Here is a 16,002-nt window from a genome sequence, read left to right as displayed (position 1 = left end):
TCAAAGTCACCGCACTACTACCCCTAATATCCCACAACATCCCGTCAGCCATAGCCACTGGACAACTTCCACTAATATCCCACATCATCCCGTCACAGTCACCGGACTGCTACCCCTAATATCCCACATAATCCTGTCAGCCAGAGCCACCAGACTACTACCACTAATATCCCACATCATCCCATCAGCCAGAGTCACCAGACTACTCCACCTAATATCCCACATCATCCTGTCAGAGCCACCGGACTACTACCCCTAATATCCCACATCATCCCGTCAGCCAGAGCCACCAGACTACTCCAGCTAATATCCCACATCATCCCATCAGCCAGAGCCACCGGACTACTACCCCTAATATTCCACATCATCCCGTCAGCCTGGGGTCAGAACCAGAGCGCTGAGTGGAATGGCCCTAACTTCCATACCGGGGATCCCTTTAAGAGAGGCCTGGCATCAGAACCAGAGTGCTGAGTAGATTTGACCTGGCTTCCATACCAATAATCCTTTTAATAGAAGCCTGGGGTGAGAATCAGAGCGCTGAGGGATTTACCCTAACTTCCATACCGGAGATCCCTTTAAGAGAGACCTGGGGTCAGTACCAAAGCGCAGAGTGGATTTGCCCTCACTTCCATACTGGGGATCCCTTTAAGAGGGGCCTGGGGTCAGAACCAGAGCACTGAGTGTAATTGCCCTAACTTCCATACCAATGATCCCTTTAAGAGGCCCAGGGGTCAGAACCACAGCGCTGAGTGGAACGGTCCTAACTTCCATACCGGGGATCCCTATAAGAGATGTCTGGGGTCAAAACCAAAGCACTGGATGGATTTGCCCTGACTTCCATACCAATGATCCCTTTAATAGAGGCCTGGGGTCAGTATCAGAGCATTTGAAGGCAATTGCCCTGACTTCCATACCGGGGATCCCTTTAAGAGAGCCTGGGGTCAGAACCAGAACGCTGAGTGGAATTTCCCTCACTTCCATACCTGGGATCCCTTTAAGTGAGGCCTGGGGTTGGAATCAGAGCGCTGAGGGATTTGCCCTAACCTCCATAGCGGAGATCCCTTTAAGAGAGGCCTGCGGTCAGTACCAAAGCGCAGAGTGGATTTGCCCTCACTTCTGTTCCGGGGATCCCTTTAAGAGAGGCCTGGGCTCAAAACCAAAGCACTGGATGGATTTGCCCTGATTTCCACACCAATGATCCCTTTAATAGAGGCCTGGGGTCAGAACCAGAGCATTTGAAGGCAATTGCCATGACTTCCATACCGGGGATCTCTTTAAGAGACCCTGTGGTCAGAACCAGAGCGCTGAGTGGATCGGTCCTAACTTCCATGCCGGGGATCTCTTTAAGAGAGGCCTGTGGTCAATCCAAAGCACTGGATGTATTTGCCCTGACTTCCTTACCAATGATCCCTTTAAGAGGGAAGATGTGCCTATGGGATGGAGGATGTGTGATGGGGATATGAGCAGGGAGGGGGGATTCATTTCTGTCATGTGCTCTCTGCTCCTTTCTGCGGGGCAGACGATGGCTGGAGCTTATGTTCCCAGGGATGCTAGATTTCTCCCACCATGTCACTGTCTGCTGAAGTGTTGTCATGCAGTAAGAAAACTGTTGCTCATAGCAACCAATCACAGCTCAGCTTCTTTTAAACAGCTCTGGTGAAATGAAAGATGCTTCGTGATTGGTTGATGATACACACACATTCAATTTTATATATAGAGATGTCTTCTTTTGTTATAAACTGAATTGACTGCGGATGGAACATTGTAAAGCTTCTTTTCTGATGAAGGAGGCTGATAGACTGGTCTTCCGGTCAGGTGCTGTCCCATGAGCAGTCATTTTATATCTGACAAAAATGCACTCTATTTAATAAAGAGAGGTCACTGTGAATAACAAAATTAATGAGAATACACTTATGCAAGGAATGGTGCTATATATAACAAGACATAATACTATGTAATAATGGGACAGCACTGTACTTAACAACAGAGAACGTTACGTAATAAGGGACTGCAACATACATAACTAAAGAGGATTATTCATAATATGGGACCCCCCTTCCAGTAACGCTGCGCTCATTCCTGGGATGTTTCCCAACATTGCCTCTTTCATGGTAAAATTTTCCTCATCCAGGTCCACTTCTTGGTATTATGTCCCCCATACCTGTTCGCTTTCTGGTATAATGTCCCCTTTCTTGTACAATTTGCCTCATTGTGTTTTACTTCCTGGTATAATGTTCCCAATCCTGGTCCTTTCCTGTTATAATGTGCCCCATCCTGGTCCCTTTCCTGGAATAATGTCCCCCATGCTAATCTTCATTTCAATATTTCAGCTGAATATGCTTCAGAGGACTCACACCTAACTGAAAAAGTAGCTGGTACCAGCGGGCCCCCTTCACCTCTGGGTCCTGGTGCAGCCGCATCGACGATGTGTCCGCCCCTGAGTTACTCCAGTTGTTAATAGGAATGTGTTTCATTGTAAACATTTTTAATATGCAAATTTGTTGAGCCAGAGTATGAAATGAATATACCACCCCACAAAAATTTTCTTTCACAAATCCAATTTTCTTATGTGTTCACAGATTGACCACTTACTCATTATTGTCCATGGAGCTGTTCGCATGTCCGTGTTTTCTTTGCTGACCAAATTATTGCAAAAAAACAAAGAAAGTTTTGTTCAAATTCACACTTTTAAGTTTATAGGTTCATGCATGAAAAAGGTAGAGAGCCCACTGTTGGCATTGTAGTGCTGTTTGTATTTACTGACTATTTGCTGAAAAAATGTAGAGAAACTTCCATTAATTTTTATTTGCATATGAGAAAAACGGATGAAATATGAAACACTGCTGAAAATCTGATCCACCTCACAAATGGAAATATGAGCATTTTTGTGACATCAGAATGTAGTCACTTATTAAAATAAAGTAACATTAATAACACTTATACTTTTGTGGCACAAACTGATATATATGTATATATATATATATATATCGAAGACGTGTTAAAAAGAGAAAGTGTCCAACACCTTAAAGCTGAGAGAATTCTAGAAGGATCATCAGATGGCACCTGCTGGTCTAGGTTGTCCCATGGTGAATATAAAGTCTGAAACCACTGTAGGCAAATAGGACAATGGCAAGTAGAAGAGCGTGGCATCCCATCCTGTGGAGTAACGAGTCCAAGGGTAAACACCGGTCAGAGCATGCTCCATGCAGTTTGTGACTAGAGACAGGTTCTTGCTACATATGATTGATATTTTGTCAAGGATCTCCATACCTAGATGTAAAATATAAATATATGTAAAATGTAAAATATGAAACCGATCAAAACCTCATGGTTCATTCATCTTGCTTGCTTTCTTTCACATATGTTTTTATGGGATTTCTCACATTTTCACATAAAGCACAAATTCTATAAATGTTTGAGATTATGGAGATCTTTAAATAAATGATTAGAGATTCATCTTTTTGGCTTGTCGCAATCTGTTGACTGGTTTATGAACCAACCATTAGATCCCTCATGCTTCTTGAAATGGGATTTTAATAATTTTAGGACCCATTACATTTTCCACTTATTCATATATAATGCATAGGCTGCGGATCTCCCTGTGGCATCATTGGTTTATGGTTTGGTGCCATAAATGTTATGATTATTCACTACCATTTTTTTACTCCAGTTACAATAAAATACACCAAGTGTTTTGCAATTTTGATGGAATTAGAAAATTTGAAGAAAATAAGCATGTAGCCATGAAAAGCATCTGAAACAAATGGACCCATAGGACTCTTTTAGATTCATTAGTATACGAAAACTAGTATAGCTACTCTGGTCATTAAATAGTGCTTAGGAAAACAACCCTTCAATAGTGAATGCCCATCATAAACAACTGATGTATTGCGGAAAAATCTCTCCTAAACAGCTGACTGTGTAGGAAGACTAGTAGGCCGGGATCACACATGCGAGAAACACTTCCGAGTCTCACATGTTAATACCCGGCACTCAGGAGCGGAGCGTGCGGCCGCATAGCAATATATGCAGCCACGCGCTCCGCTCCCAAGTGCTGGCGGCAGTGCCGGGTATTAACATGCAAGACCCGGCCGTGTTTCTCGCATGTGTGATCCCGGCCATACTGTGCAAAAAGCAAAGCATCACATCAATGCTCAGTGGTTAGTATGACATGAACATACCTCAGATAAGGGGTTATCTGAGCATGCTCGGGTGCTGACTGTCTTCATCGTGCTCGAAAAATAAAATACGTTTCAGTCCCCGCAGCTGCATGTCTCGCGGCTGTTCAACATCCACAACACATGCAGGGATTGCCTGTCTAAGGGTATGTGCACACATTGCAGATTGGGCTCAGGAATTTCCTGAGCGGATTCTGCATCACTTGGCAGAATCCGCAGGTCAAAATCTGCTCGTTTTTATGCGTTTTTTATGTGGATTTTGTGCAAATTTAATGCAGATTGTCATGCGCTTTTTGGGCTGTGGATTCCTATAATGAATGGGTGTAGAAGCAGCGGAATCCGCACAAAGAATTGACATGCTGAGGAAAATTAACCGCTGCGGATTCTGTGCGGAATTTTCCGCAGCATGTGCACAGCATTTTTTTTCCATTGCTTAACATTGGTCTGTGAATGAACTAATCACCATGGGAAAAAAGTCAGAAACTTTCCCACGGTAATTAGATCATCTACAGGCAGCCATTGAGGCTGCGCAGAGCTGAATCAATTCATTTTGTAGTAGTTTACAGTGGGGCTGGTCGCATTAGCACCGGTCCTCATTGTAAACTATTTAACCCCTTCTGATGGATTGCAGCGTGGGACATGACTGAACGGCGGAGTGGTAAGGATATTGGTGATTTTTTGTTATTTTTTTTGCAGGTCATGGTTTTTTTGGGATTACCAGACTAATAAAAATTTGTCAAAAACTTGGTGTATTTATTTCATTAAATGACTTTTTAATTAATGTCTGTGTGTGGTTTTTAACCCTATCTTAGTATAGGGTTAATAATGGATCAGTGTCTTATTGACACCTCTCCATTATTAATTGGCTTAATGTCACCTTACAGTCGAATGGTGACATTAACCCTTTGTTATATTAACCCATTCGCCACCGCTACAGGGCAATGGGAATAGAGAGGATAAGTGCCAGAATTGGCACATCTTATAGATGCGCCATTTCTGGGGTGTCTGGGGGCAGATTTTTGTAGCCGGGGGGGGCCAAAAGCAATGGTCCCTCTCATGGCTATTAAAATCTGCCCTTACTCACCTGCTTAACCTCTCTGGTTGACAAATTACAGCGGAAGCCCACGCATTTTTTTACAACGAATTAACCCCTTAAAATAACACCTACACCTCCCAAATTTTGCACACAAACCCTCATCTAATTATTAGTCAGGGACATATAAAAAAACATGAAATGAAATGCTTTACTGAATGTAAACCATGTGTCATTTCATGTCCGGTTGGGGAATGATTTGACAGAAGTCGGCAATTGAATTAGCGGCTATTCTGCTATGAAGAACTCTATGAAATATAAATATACGAGTATGTTTGTCTCAATGACATGTATATATATATATATATATATATATGCATTCTATGTGTCTATATCTATTCTTTCATTTCTGTTAGAAACCCTGTCATAGGGCTCCATTATATGTCCATTTTGCAAGCCGGCGAGAAAATCTCAGCATACGGATGCCATACGGATTACATACGGATACTGACATGCACAAAATACGCGACCACACCTTGCTTACGGATGACATACGGAGCACTATTTAGGGGTCATTCATCCGTATTACGCATGTAAAATACGGACCGTATTTTGCGTCGGTTAGTGTGACCCCGGCCTTATTTTTATCGTCAACATTTCTAATTCTGTTGTAAATAAACTGTGGTTTTAATGGATAAGTCAAAGTCCGTGTAAAGCCTACGTCTGTAGCACAATATATACAAAAATATATACAAAAACATAATCCCATTTTTTCTATTTTATTCTAACAAGGTTTCCATGCCAACCTTGTTGTACCCCAACCTCCTGTAAAGGACATGCCAATCACATGGGATAAAATGTCATCAAAGGGCTACGTTCCCACAATGAAAGTTTGATGTTGCAGGTCTTCTGCTCCATTTTTGCTCCCATTAAGTAAATTAGTTTACTTACGTTTTTTTCATTGCATTTGAGTACGTTTTTTACATCACCTTTTTATCGTATTATTGACGTTGCGTTTTTTGTCTCTTCTCAGTATGTCTTGTTTTAAATAAAGCTGCTTTGTTTTTAATGCGTCCTGGTATTTGGCTTTGACAAAATGTATTGATACAGTCATGTGCGGACTACATGCGTTTTTTGTTCGTTTCCTCTGCAGAAAAGCACTAAAAACGCATTTGCTTTCTTTCTGCAAGTGTAAAGGTAAAATCTACACATAAAATTAGCGCACCCACAAAAGAGATTGACATGATGTGGATTTGAAACACACACTACGGGTCAGTTTATGCTACATAAAAAGAAGCACAGAGAGCAGGAGATTTCTATAAATCGCATCCACTTTCCTGGAACTATATGACGCTGCGTTTTTGAAACATTGAAAATACACAGCGTTAAAAACTCATTGAGGCGCATAGCCTTGCAGTCTAGACTTGTGCACCAACACTGGGATGGAAACCCTGCTAAGAGTTAAGAAATCGGTAGAATAAATATTATTTTTCTTAAAAACAAAAAACTTCCAACGTCAGCAGGGAATACGACAACAAAATCATCATAATTTGGTGCAAGTGTGCCTCTGCAGACACATACAGATTTGTTACTGATAGGTTCCACAGTAAATCCGTAATGTCTGAACATCTAATGAGAAGCAAAGGAGCGTGCCGTGCTCAGGGTCTGAATAATTGTAGTATATAGTGAACAGACACGAGAGTTAGGGTACGTGCACACACTGCGGATTAGGTGTGGACTTGGCCGCGCGGATTTTGTAAAATCCGCAGGTAAATCTGCAGGTCAAAAGACCTGCGATTTTACCTGCGGATTGCTCTGCGGTTTTGCCCTGCGGTTTTTCATCTCCACAATGGAGGAGATGGTAAACCGCAGTGGAATCCGCAGAAAGAATTGACATGTCAATTCTTTCTGCGGTTTTGAAACCGCAGGAAAACCGCGCGGAAAGATACGCACCGTCTGCACTGCGGTTTTTAATATCCATAGGATATTATGGTACTGTACACCGCAGCAAAAACTGCTGCGGATTCCGCAGCAGAATCCGCAGCATGTGCACACAACCTAACAGCCTTGTGCAGCAATACAGCATATTCTCTACTATCTAGCATTAATGCTTTGGTTTAAAAATACTTACTCTGTTGATAAAACTGCACTCCGTAGCTTTTTTTTACTTCCTCTGAAGCGCTGTCCCAGGAGTCTTTTATGCATTTTTTAAGCAAATCTTTATTTGTAATTTGTGTATTAAAAAAGCCGGGTTCAATTATGCATACCTTCACCCCAAAAGGTTTCATTTCACGTCTGTAAAATAGAGTGAAAAAGGAATTGTATTATTTTTTGCCAAACTTACTGATCATCAGAAATGATCAATGTGGCAAAAAAATGACTGTCACTTATTAGCTAACAGGTTGCACAAGCAAAGGAGAGAAAGACTAATGGTGCTGTACAAAGTAAGTTTAAAGGGGTTGTCAACTACCAGGATAACTTATTTTCATTCACCATGTTTGATCCTGTGAAAATAAAAACACTTATTCTCACCTCCCGTGATGGTGCCATTCCAGAGATACTGGCACTCACGTTTCCGGGGCTCACGTGTCGTTGTTTTGGTTGGGTGCAGTGCTCAAGTGTAGCAACAACCATATGTGAGCTCTGTGTACATGCGTGCTGGCACTGCTGGAACGACGCCTGCACAGGAGATCAGTATAAGTGTTTTTATTTTCACTGGAAAGAAGGAAGGAAGGATCCAGGATGGGCGAAGGTGGCTAAAAAATAACTTTTATTGAAAAGCTATTAAAATAAGTAACTTATATTGTCGGGCACTAACACACTGATAAGGAAGATTGACGTGTTTCGACCTACTGTACGTCTTAGTCATGATGATGCCTAAGACATAGGTTGAAACGCATCGATCTCTGATGGGTGGCACCTATATCCAGTTTTTCTCATCTTGGCCATGAAAATTTTTAAATATTTTTTTTTAAATTGAAATGGTCAGTTCCTCTGGATCAATATGTTAGGGCAAGTTAGGATAGGATATGGGTTGAACTTGATGGACTTAAAGTCTTCCTTCAACCTTATTAACTATGCTAATAAAAAAATAACTATGTTAGTACGATTTTGTAATGTAAACTAAAGACATGGCTGTAATGGTGCTGTAATACTGAATACTTTGGTACCTCTGGTGAAGAAATCCACTTTGTTGTTCTTGTTTTTGTTTAATCACCATTTGAAGTTTTCTGCCAATTAGATTTCAGTGCACAGGGGCCGGACTGCACACAGGGGTCGCCTCCTCCTGGTCTGTGATTCCCCAGCCCCACTGCTCTCTCTGGTATGTAAATGACCTGCCCCCTCTGTATAAAATTTCAGCAGTAACCAGTCATTCACAGACCGGAGGTAGTAGAGGGGTTGGGGAAACACAGACAGGGAGGAGAAAACCCCGTGTACAGTCCGGCCCCTGTGCACCGAAATCTAAATAGTAGAAAACATCAAATGGTGAATAAAGAACAAAATGGGTTTCTTCACCAAAGTATCAATTTAGGAAAACATTCAAAATAATGAACATATACATTATGTTAGGGGCTTGTGGAACGCACCGAATAATAGAGATGGTATAAGGTGCGTTCGCAGCCCGGGGTCCACTGTGCAGAGATGGCAAACTGCTGCTAGGTAATGGCAGAGCACTAACTGAACACCGGCGGGTTAACCGCTGACCCGGCGTGCACAGGAGCGAGCTCTGTTACTTCACAGAGCCGCTGCAACAAAAACGCCGGAGCCTGTTAATGCTCACAGAGCTCGGCAATATGAGCACTAGTGTATAGTCACAGGACTCTGCCCTGAGATGCTGGGTTAGAGTCCCTCTAGACACACTAGTGCTCGACACTGCAACTGCGGTGCCAGGAAGAACAACAGAAGTATAAGCGCACATATTATTAGGGCAAGGAAAGTGCACAACTTGTGCACGGCGCAGCTACTGGCGGTTGCAGCTGCTTGAGGCTGTACAAAGGTGCCTTGTGCTGGATGGCACAATATGGCGCTAAGTGAAGTGCTGTGAGTGGAAGCACTGTGGCACAAAGGCAATGTCACTGATAGGCGCTGACTCTACTTCAGTTCCCCAACATATGCGTATCCAAGGGAGGGGAGTCTTAATAAGACAGTCACCAGTTTCATGCATCCATCATCACTCACACATACACCAACAAGATTGTATACTAGCGCGTATTTTTACATATTTCTCATAAGGGATGGGGGCATTGCTCTAGAATCACTGCGTTGAGAAACATGTGATGGTGTCTCCGCAGTGTTGGATGTTGATCTCCATGAGTTCATTCATCCTCATTTTTCACAGTCTTCTACTAGGCATTGCTCCTACTGGCCAGTTTCCTACTGCACACTGATGAGGGGCAATAACCCGAAACAGCTGTCTGTGGATGGATACCATGTTTTGGCATAGGTGGTTTCCTTCATTGGAGATGGCCCTTCCTGTGGTTGTTCCTTCTCGGGGAAAGACCTGGCTAGTCATTGCTTGCGTTGAGAAACATGTGATGGTGTCTCCGCAGCTTGTGTTTTGCATATTTTTACATATTTCCCATAAGGGATGGGGGCATTACTCTAGAACCACTGCGTTGAGGAACATGTGATGGTGTCACCGCAGTGTTGGATGTTGATCTCCATGAGTTCATTCATCCTCATTTTTCACTGTATACTAGCGCATGGCCGAGCGGCCATGCGACTCTTTTATAGCGGCGTCCTTCCGGGACCTTCCCAGTGGACCAAGCCGAGGAAGAATGGGACCTGCGCATGTGACCTCCGACCTCCAATGAGAGGTCGTCCCGCGGGCATGCTCAGTAAGCAAAAGACAGGACTTAGTCCCTGAAGCGTCTGCTTGCTGCTGACTCAAGCATGGTGTTATAGCAGAGCCAGAGGGAGCAAACCAGATGCCTAGCATCAGCCTGGGCAAGACACCGGGACCGACATCTCTGCTGAGCAGGAATCTCTGTGGCTGCAGAGAAATGGGAGACCGCAAAGGAACATAGATTGAGATTCCCCCTGTGCGGTGGGGGAAACTTGATGCCTAACACATTACTATGTAAATTGACCTGCTGTTCAGGTGTTTGAGCATCTTTTAACTGCTTCAAGTTTCAAAAATCTGCTACTTGGAAGACGCTCAATATTTACAATTCAAGTCCAAGGGAGGGCTCAAAAGATGTCTGTAAGGTGCTTGTGCATCTTTTTGAGCATTTAGTCAGCATTTTTGCTTGAAATACAGCTAGAGGTTTCTACATTGTTGAGTTAAAAAAAATTCCAGAAATCACCAATAAAAAAGTTGCCCCAAAACACTGTAAAAAATGCCGTCTTTAAACATTTTGAAAGAGCTCTCTGGAAATGACCAGAAAAATAAAAAACCCGTTTCAGGAGAAAAAAAATCTGTCAGCATTTCCTGAAGTAGTGAAGCCATTTTCACTTGTCAGGTTCGCCCACCAGGAAAAGATGTCGTATGCACAGATCCTTACTAGCAGGCTGTGCACAGGAAAGTAAAAGATGCTAGAAAATAAGGCAAATGATAAAGCTTCATATAATCAAAAATGTTACAGATTTATTTTAAAAGATTCAAGGTAAAAGAGAAATCAGAGAGCAAAACATGTTTGGTACAGTTAATAGGACTTACCTGAGAGAATCTGAAAATGATTCTACTCCATACTTGGAAATGCTGTAACCACCAGCATTTATGGTTAACCTTCCTCCTACACTGGCTACATTCACTACTCGTCCCTGAGCTTTCCGAATCAAGGGTAAGAAATGGATGGTAACATCAACAACTCCCAGTAGGTTCACATTTATGACTTTAAAGAAGTCCTTTTTCGTCATCCATTCAGTAGTACTACTTGGGACACTAATTCCTGCATTATTCACAAGGCCCCAGAGTCCTGCAGACAAACAATATCTGATGTTAGAGTTACATATTGTTGGCAGCAGATTATTCAGGATACTCTCCAAGCGTGCGACAGAGCTTTTTTTATTTAGGAACAATTAGGAACAATATATGATAAGCTTAATAGATCAGGAATAAATAATTTGTGTGTCTATCTGTGCAGCATCTGCAGCAGGCTGCTTCTCTCATACACAGGCACAAGAAAAACAAGAAATACAGTCACATGCTATCTCTGTGTGAGCAACTGGGAGTTTTTTTTGTTCTAACTTTATAAACAGCATACAAATCTAGCAACTAAACACTCATAGACAGGAATGGAGTTGTTGCACCAAACATATTCTAACACATATACTTTCTGGGCGTTTCAAAACAGAAACGCTGTGGAAATCTCCATAAGGCACCATTCACACGTCAGTATTTTGCATTAGTGTTTGTATGCCAAAGCCAAGAGTAGAACTTACACAGAAAAATGATGATTGAAAGATTGACACCTGCTCTGTGTTTTGGAGACACTCCTGGTTTTAGCATACAAGTATTGATGAAATACTGATTCAAAAAAACTGATGTGTAATTGAGGCCTAAGGTTAAGTTCACGCAACGCCTTTTAAAGCTCAGGCAAATGTGGCGTGTTTTTCAAGCAGAAGAGTTTTTCAAGCCAGAGCTTCCTGAGGTGTCTTTTTTTGTATTTTTTTCACTCGTTGCCTATGCATTTTTCTGACAGTTTGGTCAACCAACATTTTTTTTTTTGAAGGGGGGGAATTACAATGACTATTGTGAAATCCTTTTTGCTGATGTTTTGCAGTCATTTTTTTTTTTAAGCAAAAGCAATGGCAAATTGCACTAAAAGACTCCCGTGCATCTTACAGGCATCTTTTGGGCTTTTAAATTGACTTCTATTGTAAAGTACAGAGCAAAACATTATTTTTTTTAATCTTTTTTTTGAAAAGTGAAGTGGTTAAAAGGTGTTCAAAAGCCTGAACACATGGGTTTTTTTTTTTTACATAGAAATTAGAAATGCATATGCTCATTCTTTTTAGCATTTTCTGGTGGCTTTCCCGGCACAATCTGCCTGAAAAAGACATTGGGTGCACCTACCCTAAAGTATCCCTACCAAACACTACTCAACATGCCCACTGTCTTGGGGTCATACTTGATTCTGAGCTTTCATTAACCCCCCACATCCAATCACTGGCTTGCTCTTGTTATCTGCACCTCAAAAACATTTCTAGAATTCATCCTTTTCTTACTTTTGACTCTGCAAAAACTATCACTGTTTCTCTTATTCATTCTCGTCTGGACTATTGTAACTCGATACTAATCGGTCTCCCTCTTGCCAAACTCTCCCCTCTCCAATCTGTCTTGAATGCTGCAGCCAGGTCATAGTTCTTACCAGTTGTTACGCCAATGCCTCTACCTTGTGCCAGTCATTACACTGGTTACCCATCCACTCCAGAATCCTGTACAAACTTATTAGCCTCACCCACAAAGCATTCCATGGCTCAGCACCACCCTACATCTCCTCCCTCGTCTCAATCTACCACCCTACCCGTGCCCTCCGTTCTGCTGATGACAGAGGTTAACATCTTCATTAATCAGAACCTCCCACTCCCGTCTCCAAGATTTTTAATGTGTTGCGTCAATTCTTTGGAATGCACTATTCAGGTTATTACTATTAATCCATAATCCCCACAGTTTTAATCATGCCCTAAAAACACATTTGTTCAGACTGGCCTACCATCTCAACGCATTATCCTGTGTGGCCCATTCAAAATTTTTACCATAACCAAGTTACTCGCATCATGTTCTCACATGCTTTATACATATAATAGCCCTCTGTGTCTGTACTGTTTCATACTTAGGCTGATAACCGGTTCATGCAGCATTACACTATGGCTGGTCCGATCAACAAAAGCAATTGTTACCATCTACCTTTCGTGTCTCCCCTTTTCCACTCCAGAATTCAGTATAAACTTATTACCCTCACCCACAAAGCCCTCCATGCTCAGCACCACCCTACATCTCCTCTCTCGTCTTAATCCCCAAACCCAACAGTTTTAAGCGTGCCTTAAAAACTCATTTGTTCAGACTGGCCTATCGCCTCAACGCATTAACGTAAATATCCCTGTGTGGCTCATTTCTAAATTTTTTACCATAACCAGGTCCCTCGCATCATGTTCTCACATGCTTTTTGCATTTAATAGCCCTCTGTGTCTGTACTGTTACATATTTAAACTGTTAACTGGTTCATGCAGCAACAGGAACACCCGATTCTTTCACTAGGGAAGGTCCAAACCATAAAAACAATAAAAGCAATTGTTACCATCCACCTTTCGTGTCTCCCCTTTTCCCTTATAGATTGTAAGCTTGCAAGCAGGGCCCTCATTCCTCTTGGTATCTGATTTGATCTATGTGTTTATTGCTATGCTATGCTGTAATGTCTATTGTCTATACAAGTCCCCTCTATAATGTAAAGTGCTGCGGAATATGTTGGCACTATAGAAATAAAATTATTATTATTTATTACTATTATTCCTTATAGATTGTAAGCTTGCAAGCAGGGCCCTCATTCCTCTTGGTATCTGTTTTGCTCTATGTGTTGTGGTACAGTAAAGGGTGTTTTACTGGATGGAAGATATGTTTCTCCTAGCAGATTAATGTTTGGCCGGGTTTTTCCTTAAAGACGGGACCTGCGATGATGTCAGGGTCACGTGATCAGCCCATGTGATGTCTACCTCACTGGTGGGAGGCGTTAGGCCCTATGTAATGGAGGTTGGTAAATGCCACAGTGTGAGTGTGTTTCTGGAAGCTACAGGGACTTGTGTGGACGCAGCCTGCAACTTGTATATAGGATTCCCGTGCTGCATGACTGTTGCAGCAAGACTCGGAAGAACCCCGGGAATGGCACCTGGTGGATGCCGCAGGACCTGGCAGCCGCTTAGTTATGCCCGTCCCGTGCAAGGGGTGAGTCTGGGACCAGTGGTTCTCCAAGCTGGAGTATGTGTTTGGTTTTCCATATGTTTTGTTAAGCTGCTGGTTACTGAGTGACATTAAAACCACTGAAATTGGACTTTAAGCCTGTGTGTTGCCTCGTTACTGCCGCCCAGCTATTGCCTACCAGAGCGAATCCCTACAATCGGTGGACTGAATGCGGGCACAAGCAGTGAGGCCAGACTGTTTTTATTTTTGATTTGCACCCCAGCCTATGTCCTGGGTGAAACGAGTGGCAGAGACCCAGGCGGGAACTTTCCAGAAATGGAGGCCACGGTAAAAACGCTCATAAAGGCCATGCGACAGCAGCAGCAGGCTATGCAGCAGCAGGCTACACAGCAGTAGCAGCAGGATATGCAGCAGCAACAGGAGGCCATGCGACAGCAGGCTCTGCAGCAGCAGGCTATGTAGCAGCAGCAGGAAACCAATCAGCTGTTGATACAGCATATCACGGCAGCGCAGACCAAAGGAGCTGACCGGGGAATCCATGAGGTCCGGAAAGCGGTTCGTATAGCGATTCCCAAGATGGAGAAATCGGACGATGTGGAGGCATACCTGGAGATGTTCGAAGGAGTCGCTGAGAGAGAGAAGCTACCCCGGGACCATTGGGCGGATGTCCTCGCTCCGTTTCTGACCCCAGGATCTTTGAAGGCGTATCAGGACCTACCTACCGAGCAAAGGGCGGACTACACGGTCGTCAAGGGTGAGATACTGGCTCGTCTTGGGGTAAATGTGCGGGCCCAGCGGGTACACCAGTGGGAGTTTACCCCCTCCAAGCCGGCCCGGTCCCAGTATTACGACCTGTTGCACCTGTTACAAAAGTGGTTGCAGCCTGAGGTGTTGTCCCCCACAGCCATGCTGGACCGCATAGTGACTGATAAATTTTGGAGGGCTTTGCCCCACTCCCTCCAGACATGGGTCGGTCAGGCATCCCCTACTAATGCCATGCAGATGATAGACCTCATAGAAGGGTATGGGGCTACCAAAGAGTTACAGGGAGGGACCCCTCGAAAGGTAACCGGAAGGTTCCCTAAGTCCCTGTCCCTGGTTCGGCGAGCGGAGCCCAGGAAGGCCGCTCAGGACTTATCTGGGGAAGTAAGGAGCCCAATAATCTGCTGGCGGTGCCAGGAACCAGGTCATATGAGAGCTGATTGCCCCCACCTGACTGATCCCATGGAGACAAATTTTGGGTACCGCCAGTCCCATTATGCCGAACCAATGTGTGCAGTGGGCACCCCGAAAGTCCCCAATATGGAACATTTGTGTCAGGTGGAAGTGGAGGGCACTCCGGCTGTGGCCCTATTGGACTCAGGGAGTCTTGTAACCCTGGTACGAGCCAGCTGGATACACACCAGCGAGTATACGGGTCGGAAAATTGGGGTGTTGTGTATACATGGAGACTTAAAAGACTATCTCACCGCACTAGTGGTAATCAGCACGCCAGCAGGGAGGCGGTGCCACGAGGTGGGGGTGGTGACTAATTTACATTATGAAGTGGTAATTGGAAGAGACTTTCCGTTGTTTTCTGTGCTGTGGCCGTTGGTTGTCCCGTCCACTGAGCAACTGCCGGCACCAGAGGCAACCAGGTTACATTCTCCAGAAGGGGGGCATGAGCCTGGTGGCCTGGAGGAAGAAGTGCTGGCGGTAGGAATAACCTTCCCTTCGGTGGAGGAGGGGGAGAGTTCTCCCATAGAAGTATTGGCTGGAGAGGTGGAAGACTTGCCGCTGGGACCCGAGTTGTCAGACTTGAATGTATCAGGTGATAATTTTGGTACAGCGCAACTCCGAGACCTCACTTTAGCCAGGGCCAGAGAAAATGTACTGTCTGTCAATGGGGAACTCCAACAACCTGGGGAAGATATGGTGTTTCCATGCTTTGA

The 16,002-nt window shown here is 43.7% G+C and overlaps 1 protein-coding gene across 3 annotated transcripts in view; it reads right to left on the bottom strand.

The window, feature by feature from the left end:
* Positions 1-2,781: 2,781 nt before the first annotated feature.
* Positions 2,782-16,002, bottom strand: part of LOC141091347 (retinol dehydrogenase 7-like) — a 62,890-nt gene continuing 49,669 nt past the window's right edge. For all 3 annotated transcript variants that reach the window (XM_073576888.1, XM_073576889.1, XM_073576890.1), the window contains exons 3-5: positions 10,871-11,129; positions 7,343-7,506; positions 2,782-3,270 (exon numbers count right to left, since the gene is read on the bottom strand). In XM_073576888.1, coding sequence (XP_073432989.1) covers positions 3,053-3,270; positions 7,343-7,506; positions 10,871-11,129 — 641 coding nt within the window. In that variant the 3' untranslated portion in view covers positions 2,782-3,052. The remainder of the gene's footprint in view (positions 3,271-7,342; positions 7,507-10,870; positions 11,130-16,002) is intronic.

The sequence above is a fragment of the Dendrobates tinctorius genome, unplaced genomic scaffold (genome assembly GCF_039654945.1).
Source record: "Dendrobates tinctorius isolate UK_male_01 unplaced genomic scaffold, ASM3965494v1 ptg000051l, whole genome shotgun sequence".
Taxonomy (NCBI): domain Eukaryota; kingdom Metazoa; phylum Chordata; class Amphibia; order Anura; family Dendrobatidae; genus Dendrobates; species Dendrobates tinctorius.
The sequence above is the reverse complement of the archived record's forward strand: the minus strand, read 5'-3'. Positions and strand labels throughout refer to the sequence as shown.